The 13,817-nt window shown below is 38.2% G+C and overlaps 1 protein-coding gene across 1 annotated transcript in view; it reads left to right on the top strand.

Moving 5' to 3' along the window:
• Positions 1-1,903: 1,903 nt before the first annotated feature.
• LOC136707417 (macrophage mannose receptor 1-like) overlaps positions 1,904-13,817 on the top strand; it is a 32,020-nt gene continuing 20,106 nt past the window's right edge. Inside the window, exons 1-19 of the mRNA XM_066681474.1 lie at positions 1,904-2,021; positions 2,270-2,656; positions 3,158-3,337; positions 3,517-3,672; positions 3,783-3,896; positions 4,024-4,161; positions 4,254-4,433; positions 4,680-4,837; positions 5,048-5,164; positions 5,304-5,419; positions 8,933-9,081; positions 10,311-10,510; positions 10,807-10,931; positions 11,468-11,540; positions 11,639-11,795; positions 12,704-12,733; positions 12,817-12,980; positions 13,077-13,138; positions 13,226-13,326. Coding sequence (XP_066537571.1) covers positions 1,958-2,021; positions 2,270-2,656; positions 3,158-3,337; positions 3,517-3,672; positions 3,783-3,896; positions 4,024-4,161; positions 4,254-4,433; positions 4,680-4,837; positions 5,048-5,164; positions 5,304-5,419; positions 8,933-9,081; positions 10,311-10,510; positions 10,807-10,931; positions 11,468-11,540; positions 11,639-11,795; positions 12,704-12,733; positions 12,817-12,980; positions 13,077-13,138; positions 13,226-13,326 — 2,671 coding nt within the window. The 5' untranslated portion in view covers positions 1,904-1,957. The remainder of the gene's footprint in view (positions 2,022-2,269; positions 2,657-3,157; positions 3,338-3,516; positions 3,673-3,782; positions 3,897-4,023; positions 4,162-4,253; positions 4,434-4,679; positions 4,838-5,047; positions 5,165-5,303; positions 5,420-8,932; positions 9,082-10,310; positions 10,511-10,806; positions 10,932-11,467; positions 11,541-11,638; positions 11,796-12,703; positions 12,734-12,816; positions 12,981-13,076; positions 13,139-13,225; positions 13,327-13,817) is intronic.

Genomic DNA, 13,817 nt, shown 5'->3' with positions numbered 1-13,817 from the left:
TTGGGGGTCCTGACCAATGAAGAAAAAGAGGAAATGAAGAAAGAAATTATGCAGAGAAACTGATGTAGTACAGTCTGCAATTGTAGAACTACCTGTGTCGTCAGTGGAGCTGATTAATGGACAATAAGTGTAGAAACAAGGTAGGTGTTCCTAATCTAGTGATAATCCAGTTTAGTGTCTCCATAATACATGATAAAGGTTATATTTGAGTAGATTTGGGTGTGTGAGTGACTGAATGTGTTTGTTTTTTAAGTGCTTTTACTGCAGTGTAATGAGTGACACAAAATTAACCTTTAAAAAAATCTATATTTAAAGAGGAATTTTTGCATTTAAAATATAATTATTTTAACATATATTATGAAGAAATAATTTCTTAAAAAATTCAATATAAACAAGAAAACAACAAGAAAAATATGCATGTATGTCTATCCTGTCATCCATAACGAGATAAATGATATGGTGGACAATTTTAGCTAAATCTAGGGTTTAATGATCACATGACTGATCTACAGCTGCAGACATGCTGAATTGTTCAAGATGACTTTGTTTTGATTCAGAATTAAATTGTGATATTTTGAAATAATTTTAATTCACTCAATATTTTACCATGGCAGGTGGACACGTTAAGGTAGACCTAACTTAATGTGACTTCTTCTAGATAATTTTATAATCACCACAAGCTTGATATGCACATCAGAAGAATATGGAAGCAATGTGCTTTGTTTCAGTTGTACAACAGTCATGCCTTCCTACAACTCAGTATCAACAGTCTTCACATCATGAGAGCAAACACAGCCATGCAGCCATTAGCCATTCATTTTGAATGAAGTGGTTGATGATGGGGTCCTGCAACAGATGCTTTGCTTTTGAATTCAAGCCTAATTTATTTGTATAGAGCTTTTTACAAACTGATGGTGTCAAAAAGCAGCTTTACAGAAATAAAAATCTAAATGAATATGTTAATATTTTAGTTAATATTTAAAATTGTATTTTTCCAAATTTTTTTCTTGAAGGAATTTAAATTCAAATCTGTCTGCAGGAAGAACTTATCAAAGGTAGCAATAAAAAGCCTGACAATTTGAGAGATATTAATTTTGAAATCCTTCTCTGACTGAATTTTTTATTTTGTGGCCCCCTATAAGTTTATAGCTGGACTACCAATTACCAACATTCTTTCGTTTGTGGCGACACAGTGGCTCGTTTGCCTCTCAGCGCTGAGATCTTTGTGCTCAGATATGGAATGGCGCTCTATTCTGGGTGAAACCCAGCCCGATGCAGTCCTCCAGGTGGACGGTCATTCCTGGTCAAGAGTATGCTGTTTGCATTTGGCTGCCGCTTCTCACCAGTCTGTGTGTGGATTGAATGTCAAATGAGTGTTGATTTTAAAGTGTCCTTGGGTTTCTAGAAAGGTGCTATATAAGTGTAACATAAAAAAAATAATAAAAAGTCTGTGTGTTCAGTGCCACAAATGTGAATTTTAACAAATTTAACAAAGCATTAACTAATAATATTGTTTTGATAAAACATGTCCTGCAATGATCAAGAGTAAAATGTTTAGAATAGAAATATAATCATGACTGTAATATATAAGTATTTAAGTATTTTGCAATACCTGACTGAAACGCTTAAAATGTTAAAATGCTGTGCATGGCATCATCTGTCATACTCACAGACACACAATAAACACATAGACACACTGTCACAAAGAAACTACTAACTGCTGAGGACATCATTGCAGCCCGCCAGTTGTGTAGCTATTATACATTATTTTACACTTGCTTACAGGAAGTGTTGTGATGAAATCAGCTTGCCTGTGTTCCCAGAGGAATGCATGTGATGTGTTATTTTGGATTGGGTGGTCAGCAGTGAGCAATCTTATTAACCGCAGGTCACAGAGACCAGAGTGTCATTCTGAGTCTGAACATCAGAGTTCAACATAGGATTGAGCTCACACAAGATGGTGAAAATAACTGTCATCATCGTGCTTTTACTGAAACTGTCAGACTGCTTTGCTCAGTCAGGTTTGTTTAATTTTTTATTTAAACTACATTTGATCTCAAGCATTTATTAATAATTTAATTTAAAAGTGGTCTTATTCAGAGAATCCATCATTTTAGGTTTGATTTGCTTTGTGTGAGGGTCACACTTATTCTTCTGTTTGAATTCCTCATCAGGGATATGGCAGCAATATATTGTAAATGCTTAAAATACTCGAGTTGTAGCGTAAATACCTGCTGTGTTCATTCACAATTCTTCACTTCCTCCACAGATGGGACTTTTCTGATCTACAATGCCCATAAGAACCGATGTCTAGGAGACAGTCTGCAAGAGCTGACTCTGTGCAACCCTCAGAACCCCAGACTGCAGTTCCGTTGGACTTCAGAGAACCGCATCTTTAACATTGTACAGAAGAAATGCCTCGGCACAGGGGTCAAGAGTGAGGGCAATAAACTGCAGTGGTTCATCTGTGATTCCAGCCGTGATCTTCAGAAGTGGGAGTGCCACAACAACACTCTGTTTGGCCTGAAGAATGAGTCTCTTTACTTGTCCCTTCAGGGAGCCACATCTCAACTAACACTGTCCAAAGACCCAGGGGACAAGGGCAAGTGGACAATCCATGGAACGACAGGCAGTGTTTGCTCTCGCCCCTATGAAGGTATTTAGTTTCTCAGAATAAGCAGCAGCATCACAACATTTGTTTAAACCATAATTATGTTTGTAGATTTGTACTTGTTTTTTTCAGGAACCACACTGAAATTCACATGTATTCTAATTTTTCATATATTCACATTACATTTTTCACATATAATTTTTCATCTGTTAACTGCTGTTATGTTTAGTAACCATTAACTGTATTTAGTTCTATTTTTCTTATCACTACTGTGATTATACAGTATCAGTACAACTGAGCATAGCAGACTTGTGGTAGCATTTTGATGTTTAAATACAAATAAAACATATACTTTTTTTTTTTTTGATTAATGGGACTGGTAATTGGGGCCACAAACTGGGCCCAACAACAACCATTGCTTTAAGGCTATACATATTCTCCTGAATTTAAAATCATAGTATCTGCATGTTTGTATATCCGCTGAAATGAGAATCACATTGTAGTACTGTATTAAACAAAAACTTTTTTGTCCTTTTGTTATCACAGAGATATACACAATTAAAGGAAATGCTTTTGGAAAACCTTGTGAATTTCCATTCCTTTATAAAAAGAGATGGTACACGGACTGCACAATGGAAGACTCCTCCAGCAAACGTCTGTGGTGTGCTGTTGAAAGTGACTATGAAACTAATCAGCTCTGGGGTTACTGTCCAATACGTAAAAAAGGTACATGGTTTCTGCTACTAATGCCTTAGAAAAGATTTTTTTGGGGTTTATTCAGTAACATAATCATTAATTATTTTTAAAAATAATTATATTTTAATATATACACTGCAATGATCATTTAACTTAACCCTATATGGATATCTGACTGTTATTATGTGCTGATGGTTTTCTGATTGTAGACGACAACTTCTGGGTGAAGAACCCTCTGACAGATGTGTATTACCAGCTGAATGAAGAGTCTGCACTGAACTGGTATCAGGCCAGGAAGAGCTGTCAGCAGCAGGGGGGAGATCTGTTGAGCATCACTGAGCCCCATGAACAGACTTTCATATCAGGTACAGGCTCTAATGACTCCTAGACACAGTGATTAATTACAGTAAATGTAATACAAAAAACAAATTAAATGAAATATAAATGATGTTATTAAGTTGATTCATTTATTTAGGGCTGACACAGAAAACAGGGGCAGTGTTGTGGACAGGATTGAACAGTTTGGATGCCTCTAGTGGATGGCATTGGGTCAATGGACAACCTTTACGTTATCTGAAATGGCTCAGTGGTGAGTTTTCTTGTCTTAATTCATCATTCATTTTTATTTAAATTGACTGTTAATCAGAACAGTAACTCTTTAATCTGTAATTTAATTCTTTTCTTTCATATGTTTGTGTGTGGTTTTCTGGGAAAAGGTCAACCATCTTCTCTACCAGGCCATAGCTGTGGGGTGTTAAGTCAACTTCATGGTTCTGAATGGTCCACTGCTCTTTGTTCTGACAGACATGGATATATCTGTCAAAGAGGCCTCTCCACTCCCACTGTTCCACCAGGTAATCAGTGTCTCCTTGAATATAGACTTATTGAAGTATTAAATAATGCTGGTCTTTGACATCCTGTATGTTTTATGTCTGCTTCTGTCCAGCTGTTCACACAGGTTCTTGCACCACTCCCTGGATTCCTTACTCAGGCCACTGCTACCACCTCTTCCGAACAAAGAAAACGTGGCTGGAGGCAAAAGACACCTGTCGACGTGAAGGTGGAGATCTGCTGAGCGTTCTCAGTGTAGAAGAGCAGAGCTTTGTCATCTCACAACTCGGATACTGTGAGTTTGTGTGTGTTCTATCAGCTATAACTCCGTAGGATAAAATGGACAATGGGTGGCATGCATTCAGCATAAGTTCAGGTTGTTGAATTTGGTTTGAATCAGAAGAGAACACTATAAGGAACGAGGGGTTTGGATAAAACTGACCTCAGCTGTAGAATTCCTTACCAACTATCAGTTCTGTGAAGAAGATATAATTTAAACTCTCTGATATGCCTTTCTTATTATTTCTTCCAATGTACACAGTGAAGACAGATGAAGTGTGGATTGGTTTAAATGACCTCAAGACTGCGATGCTCTTTGACTGGAGTGACCACTCCAGCGTCCCATTTGTCCTGTGGGATGTGAATGAGCCGAGCCACGATGCCACCCTTAAAGAAGACTGTGTTTCAATGAGAGGAGAGGTAACAAAATCATCACTTACACTGTAACACAGATCCATTTCCACTAAACTAATATTAATATAACGACTGAAATACTCATTCTTAATGTTTTGCTTAATTTTGAGATCAGACAGTAATTTAAATAAATAATAAATAACAGCATAATTAAATCGCATCATTAGCAAAGAAGGGACACATTCCCTCCAGTAAATTTACCTGTGTCTGGTTCAGGAGGGAAAGTGGGCTGACCAAGTCTGTCAGAACAAGTATGGATACATCTGTAAGAAAAAAAACAATTTAAGTCCATCCACTAACGACACAGTTGTTACGAACCCAGGCTGCAAACCTGTGAGTATTGGCTTCAGATTTTATTATTTGGACTAGTTTTATGTTTGAAAACGTTTGTACTTGCAAGGCATTAACTTGTACCTCAATGTTTTCATATTAGTTTTTCTAATCAGCGTCTCATGTTTCTTGACTTTTTAAGGGTTGGGTCAAGTACGGCTACTATTGCTATCAAACTGGAGCACATACGAAAACCTTTCAAGAGGCCAAACAGATGTGTGAGAAGAGTGGATCTTATTTAGCCGACATTACAGACAGGTCGGAGTTCGGTATTTAACATACTTTTTTATTTTTAAATTATAGAGTAATTATAATCATACAGAGAATAAGATGTAAAATATTCTATGCCACTCCATTACAGCTTCACATAGGGCTCACCAAACTCTCTTCCTACCTGCAGCCACAAAATTTCTGTTGTTTGAATCTTACACCTACCCACTAGGGTTGTTATGGCCATTTATGATCTGATCAGCAATCACCTGTCCTTAACTACTATGGTTACTCATTGAGCCCATCACACGACTACTCAAACCACCCACTGCATCACTAGCTCTTCACAGGTGTCATCAGGTAGGCACCTCCCCTCATCAGTGTTTTGCTGGATTAAGCTCATGACACCTCCAGGCCTCCCTGGTATCTAAGGATGTACCGAGCACCACTGGCACTGTTAATGCCTACTGAGTGCCATCAGTTCCAAGTGATCTTTACGTGCTACATTACCAACCATCACAACAGCACCTCTACAGTGCATTTCCCCAGCTAGTCTATGTTCTCCTTATCCACAACCACTGACTAGACCTTTCAGCTGTTTCTGATAACTTCTTCACAGCTGCCTTTAGTTTCCGGCCCCTAATGTTGAACTACACAAGCAGGGATGTGGCAGACTTGGCTACAAATCCCCTCACACCTATCTCCACCTGTCTTACATATGCTTGTCATCCCCATTCCCTCACCTCAGCCACCAAGTCAGCATACTTCCATCTACTAATATTTATAGCCTGTGCATGCTCTTGAATTCCCCCTCATGCACAAAGCTTATGGCAAGGCAAGGCAAGGCAAGTTTATTTATAGAGCACATTTCATACAAAAGCAATTCAAAGTGCTTTACAGAAAAAGCAGTTAAATTAAAAGCAAGAATAAAAATCATAAAAGTCCAATAAAACATTAAATTTTTTTTTTTTTTTAAATATTGCAATAAAAGGAAATACATAAAAAGAGTCAAAGAAAACATGATAAAAATTATTAAAACAATTTAAAATGATACAAAAGAACAGAACTAAAGTGCCGTTACTAAATAAAAGTGAGTAATTTAGACTGAGCTGTAGCTGCTCAAACAGGAATGTTTCAAGTCTTGATTTAAAAGTGTCTAAAGTCGGGGCTCTTCTTATATTCTCAGTCAGCTGGTTCCATTTATGAGCGCCGCCGGAGCTAAACGCTGCTTCTCTATGTTTAGTTTTGACCTGAGGCAGGACTAACTGACTAGTTCCTAAAGAACTGAGAGCTCTGCTCAGCTCATATCTCTGTAGCAAATCTGATAAATACACTGCTCCTACCCCATTTAGACATTTATAGACCAGTAATACCACCTTAAAGTCTAATCTGTAACAGACTGGTATCCAGTGTAAGGATTTGAGAATGGGGGGCTGATGTGATCTCTTCTTTTGCTCCTAGTGAGAACTCTGGCAGCTGCATTTTGAATCAGCTGAAGCTGTTTAATTGTCTTTTTTGGAAGCCCAGTTAAGAGACCATTACAGTAATCAATGCTAGAAATAAAGGCATGGATCATTTCTCCAGGTCTGGTTTAGTCAGAAAATCTCTAACCTTATTGCTATTCTTAAGATAGAAAAATTCTGATCTAGTAACTGCTTTAATATAAGACTAAAACTGGGATCTGAGTCCATCAATACACCAAGGTTGCAAGCCAGTTATGTAGATTTGATGGCTCTCAAGTTCGGATATGCAGCCAATATTTGTCTCTCATTGCTGTTCCCAAATAGTATAATCTCTGTTTTATCTTTATTTAGCTGCAGAAACTGTCCCATTCAGTTAGTGATGTGTTCAAGGCACTTGCTTAATGAATCAACTGGAAAAAAAGTTATTTGGGGACAGGGCCATGAAAATCTGAATATCATCTGCATAGCTGTGCTAGGACAGCCCAAAGTCCCGTTGGCCAAGAGGAAACATGTATAAATTAAATAAAAATGGACCAAGAATAGAACCCTGTGGGACACCACAGGTCACTGGCATGTTCTCTGAAATATTATTTTCTTTTTCTACAAAGTAGTTCCTTCCTTCCAGGTAAGAAACAAACCACTTCAGGACTGTTCCTGAGAGTCCAACTCAGTCTTCAAGTCTATCTATAAGAATCTTATGGTCAAAGGTATCAAAGCCAGCACTAAGGTCAAGAAGTAAGATACCTTTCCAGCCTCGGTATTTAAGTGAAATCCATTAATTACCTTGATTAGAGCAGTCTCAGTGCTGTGATTAGACAGGAACCCAGACTGGAATTTGTCTAGGCTACTGTTTATGGACAAGAAATTTGGTAAATTAATTCATTGATCTGTAGTTACTTATCTGAGAGGAATCTAAATTTTTTAGAAGAGGCTTTATTACTGCAGTTTTAGTGAGCTCAGAAAGACCCCCACGAATATGAAGTAGGTCTGGTGCTATAGTGTGAAACACACTGGATGGTTTGAGATGACTAACTGTGTCAATTAAAATTTCACTCTTTACAGTACTAAACTCTGAAACTTTAACTAAGGAGTCTTTATGAGGTGATGAAGATGGTACAGACTCATTGTTGGATATAATCACATGTCTGATATTCTGGATTTTAGTGTTAAAAAAGAATGCATTATATTATATCATTATATCTCTCAGCTGATACTAATTCAGGTGCCATTGCTGTGGGTGAGTTAGTACGTCTGTCGACCACAGTAAAAGGGATTTTGCTGTTGTTAATGTTGCTGTTGATGAGATTGTCGTGTTTTGCATATCATCGCGTTGTATTCACGTAGTTTATCTTTGAAGATTTCTTTTACGCCATCTGCATTCTGGCTTGCAACATTCCCTCTTTTGTATTTGAACAACAGAAGCATTTCTCCAAGATGCTTTCTGTTTGCAAAGTGTTTGCTGTCCAACAAACATGCTAAAACCCTTAGCACCTGATTATGTCTCCGTGTATACCTCCCCTGCGACAAACTAAACTTACATGCTGATAGAGTATGCTTCAGAGTGCCAACCCCTGTACATAATCTACAACTAGTCATCATTTGCCTTCTCTCTGGTGATGTTGTCTTGCTAAAAGATTTCCATGTATCACCTGACCCAAGGCCCGCTCTTCTGTATTGCACTTGGACAATTACATCCCTTAGTTCTAATGAGCTCCTGGCTACCTGCACTGCCATTCGTGGGTTCCACTTCCTTCCCACATCCTCCTGTACACTTGTGTTGGTATTCTTCTCAATAGTAACAGAGGTATTGGTATCCTGTGAACTTTGGTGAGTAACCTGTCACGGGACAGGTGCTGCATTGTTTGATTCTTGTGGCAGAGACGTTTCATTAAGTAAAAAGCTATTATATCCCAGTAATTATTTAGAATTAGCAGAGCTGTTAGAGTTTTGTGTAAACATTATACTAGGTTTAGGCTCAGAATTTAATCTATAGAAATAATAACTTCTATTAGAATCAATTTAGTGATATGTGTTGCTTCCAAAATACCTCATTTACAAAATACCATACATTTTCTTTTTATTTTCTCTTCCCTCTCAGGATTGAAAATGCATTCCTGGTCAGTCTGATTGGAACACGATCAGAGAAGCACTTCTGGATCGGACTGTCCAACCAAAAGAATAAACACTTTTTTGAGTGGACAAACACTAGCAAAGTTCCCTTCACACACTTCAATGCTGGAATGCCAGGTAAAATCTACAAATTTTAGTTGAGATACAGGGGTTGGACATTGAAACTGAAACACCTGGTTTTAGACCACAATAATTTATTAGTATGGTGTAGGGCCTCCTTTTGCGGCCAATACAACATCAATTTGTCTTGGTAATGACACATACAAGTCCTGACAGTGGTCAGACGGATTTTAAGCCATTCTTCTTGCAGGATAGTGGCCAGGTCACTACGTGATGCTGGTGGAGGAAAACGTTTCCTGACTCGCTCCTCCAAAACACCCCAAAGTGGCTCAATATTATTTAGATCTGGTGACTGTGCAGGCCATGGGAGATGTTCAACTTCACTTTCATGTTCATCAAACCAGTCTTTCATCAGTCTTGCTGTGTGTATTGGTGCACTGTCATCCTGATACAAGTATTGGGCCAAGGGAATGCCATGATATGGCAGCCCAAACCATCACTGATCCACCCCCATGCTTTACTCTGGGTGGTACACTTCTTTGGGGCTTCTCCACACCGTAACTCTCGCAGATGTGGGGAAAACAGTAAAGGTGGACACATCAGAGAACAATACATGTTTCACATTGTCCATAACCCAAGATTTGTGCTCCTTGCACCATTGAAACCGACATTTGGCATTGGCATGAGTGACCAAAGGTTTGGCTATAGCAGCCCGACCGTGTATATTGACCCTGTGGAGCTCACCAGGCTGCTCCAATTTAGCCATGAATCCTCCCACACTAAAATGACAGGTGTTTCAGTTTCATTGTCTAACCCCTGTAGTTGACATGAATTCAGTCACCTATTCCATTATTAATGTGTACTTATAATTGTAGATGTTACTAGCTTAAGGGTATGAACAAGCAATGGGGATGGAAGAGACAGGGATTCTTCTCTAGGAAGTGTATTATTATGTCCTAAACAAGAGCATAGGTGAAGTGTGCCTCAAGAGCCGGAGGAACAATAACTCCAAGACAGTGTATAATCCCCAGTCTCTCACCACAAACCAAGCACCTACCCAGACAAAAATAAAATATGAAATACCTAACATGCACATAAATATACCAAATAACAACCCCAAATGAACCTCAGTATACACAGTGGACCTGGAAGGTGTGCTGTTAGCTGCACTTGCATTCACGGCCAGTCCAGGCCCCTCCCTAATCACTTTATTTATTTATATTATTTCTTTAATGTTCCATTATTTTTTGACACAAAACTACATTTGAAAAATATTTTTAACACAGGTGGGAAACAAGGTTGCGTTGCCATGACCACAGGTGTACTTGCTGGATTATGGGATGTGCTAGGTTGCACTAGTTCAGAGAAATACATCTGTAAGCAGAAAGCAGAGGGAGTGATCCCAACTCCAGCCCATCCAACGATTCCTCCTGTCAACTGCAGCGAGGGCTGGTTTCCACTCAAGAACAGGGATCATTGTGTCAAGGTACAATTAAAACTTTATAATGTTAATAATAATACAAAAGACCATTAAACTTGAATGAAAAACAGTAAATGACAAAAAGTTTGTGAAGACCTTCTAATTGAACATTAAAATGAAGCACATCATTAGGGAGTTTGTTCATTGGGGTGTAGCAGATGTTGTCACTACCAGACAGCTTTGGAGGGCCCTTTCTCAGGTTACACTTCGTTATATATATTAAGATCTGTTTTTTTTAATTGTTTTTTTATTGTTTTTTCTCTCAACACTGATTTGGGTATATTTTAATGTGCTTTTTAAAGCTATATACAGTGGGGTACACTGAAGAGAAGATGTGGTTTGAAGCTCTTGCCTTCTGTCGGGAATTGGGGGGTGACCTACTCAGTATCCACGAGTCTACTGATGTGCCGTTTGCTGACTTGGATTAGTAAGTATTTGAGTCTAATAAAAGCATACCTTTAGTTTGTTGTAGTCCTTTAATCCTGTTCTGGTTCGCAGTGGGTCCAGAACCTACCCCTAATCATTCGCGACAAGGCAGGAACACACTATGAACAGAGCACTAGTCCATCACAGGACATCATGAACTCACACAATCACTCACACACCACTATGAAGGGTTTGTGTAACCAGTCCACCTACCAGCATGTGTTTGACTATGGGAGGAAATACAGCCAATACAGAGGAAACAAAATAGACAGAACACACAGGAGAGAACACACCAAACTCTTTACAGACAATGCCCTGAGCTGTATAACAATTTTACAGTGCACAATAAATAAAAACATTCATATAAAAAGAAATTCTCTTATAAATTTGGATTACAATGAAGCGTAAATGGAATTACAGGGATTTCAATCAAACATTTAGAAGAACAATAGACTTTCTTTTCTTCTACAACGTAACTTTGAGTTTAATGAAGTGGACCTAGACATACAGTCTTTATACAGATATTTATGTTTGCAGTTCCTATTCAGCATGGATTGGCTACAGCATCCAGGATCCCACTATTGGTTACACATGGAGTGATGGCTCAGCTGTGAGTGTGGTTTAAATTTGATCAGCTGTTCTGAGATATTTCCTCATAGGGCTGATGTGTGGGGTGATAAAATTCATTTTGGATTTCTTGTTTTTTAGTCATCCTTTGAAGACTGGGAGGATGATGAACCTAACAACTTAAACAACATTGAAAAATGTGCAAAAATGAGAGTTAGTGAATGGTACGATGGAACAGGTCGATGGAATGACGTACCGTGTAATCACAGGATGGACTGGCTCTGTGAGATTCAAAAAGGTAGAGCAACTGTACATCATTTGAGGATTTAAAGAATGGCTTTAGAGGCATTTATTTTAGTCCTTGCAAAATTTCATGAGTACCATTTTATTTGTTCATTTTACACCCAAACATCTTTACAGTTATTTTTTCCAACTATGTCACTAAATATATCAAATAAATTAAAGCAAATCAAAAAATATTTAATTAAGCCAGACTTTTCTTACATTTTTCTAGGTTTCAGATAACTGTGCTAGCTGTTTCTGGCTGTATATTAGTTAAAGGGATGTCTATGATTATGGGGAAATGCTGTTCTCTCTGATTTGTTTCAGTTCAATATTGCTGTATCTTTTAAGGTAGAGTTATATGTTTGAGGGGGAAAAGCAACTGTTTGTACATGGCACAATTTGTACAAATTTAACTTCTGTAGGTTTTTATTCACTGTTTGAATTACCACAGAAACCCATTTGTAACTCAAGTTAGAGACATTTCCACCTTAAGTGATCAGAAACAGCAAAAATAAGTCAATATTATCCACCTGTGGAGCAGAAATAGAGCAAAATCATTTCAGTTAATACTTTTCAAAGTTTAGATTTCACTTTTTTGTCTAAAAAACGTCTAAAAATATGTACCTGGTCAGTCCTGTATGCAAGCCATCATAGCTGCTGAAACAATTTGTTTAACCACAGAGTATATCAACATTTACCTCAAAAGTTTCAGTTTTTAATATACTGACAACTACTGTGAAAGATGGAACATTAATATGGAATTTAGATGTTGTGCCATGGCTTTGAACAAGGCTCAGCCAATCAGATATTAGGACCAGAACTATTCTTTTTACATCTAACTTTGCACACCGATATTTGGTGTGTGCAACAGGCCTGAGATGGTGGATTTGATTCTGATAAATGTTCTCTGTCTCCCTCTAGGAGTTACACCAAAGGCAGTGCAGGAGCCAAGTAAGTCTGAGCTCTGCTGTTTCAATCAAATTTTAATTCCATGAGGAGAATTTCAAAATTCATTCTGTTTTGTTCTTTCTCAGCATACAATGAAACAGATGATGGCTGGATTATATTCAAGGAGAGTCAGTATTATATAGATAGTGGTTATGACTCTATGGAAGAAGGACGGAGGTTCTGTAAGCACAGACACGGTGATCTTGTGGTCATCAATGATGAAGAAGAGTGGAGGTTTGTCTGGCGTCAGGTAAAGTGAACCTCGTGGTGGAATTTTAATGTCTGCATGTTTAAATGGTGCACTTGTGTTTTTTAATTTATTATTTTATATTTTTGTATTTCTTAGTCAAGGTTAAATTATGGTGACATCTTTATTGGAATGACAATTGATCTGGATAAGTCATTAATGTAAGTTACTGCCAGAGCTCTCACATTTAAACACATATTTAAGATATGATTAAACAGAAAGAAATGTAGCACATGTTTCTTGTTAAGGTGGATGGATGGATCTCCAGTAGTATTTCAGGCATGGGAACAAAACCAGCCGGCTTTTATGAACGAGGAGGACAACTGTGTGAAAATGACTTCGTCTCAAGGTCAGTTATGGCAATGGGTCCGTCAAGATAAGCATGGGGTTAAACCTTGCATGATGTATTTTTTTTTATTAGATATATTCATTGTCTGGAACCACGTATCCATTTCAGGGTTATGCTGGGTCTGGAGTATGCCTGGAATCACTGGGCACCAGTCCTTCACAGGGCGACACACATTCACACACTCAAACCTATGGACATTTTTGAGTAGGCAGTTCACCTATGAGTAGGCAATGTGTTTTTGCACCAAGGGAGGAGACCGGAGCACCCAGAGGAAACCCACGGGGAGAATACACCAAACTCCTCACAGAGAGTCATCCAAAGCAGGGCTCGAACACATGACCCCAGGACCCTGGGGCTGTGGGACAGTGACACTAACTGTTGTGCCATCCTGCTGCCCTAAATATAATAGATTATTTTATATTTATAGATTGTAACACATTTGAAATACAGTGAAATATAATACAAAACTTATAAAAGAGGAATACAGCTGA

The sequence above is a fragment of the Hoplias malabaricus genome, chromosome 9 (assembly GCF_029633855.1).
Source record: "Hoplias malabaricus isolate fHopMal1 chromosome 9, fHopMal1.hap1, whole genome shotgun sequence".
NCBI lineage: Eukaryota > Metazoa > Chordata > Actinopteri > Characiformes > Erythrinidae > Hoplias > Hoplias malabaricus.
This window is presented reverse-complemented; position numbering and strand designations above follow the sequence as displayed.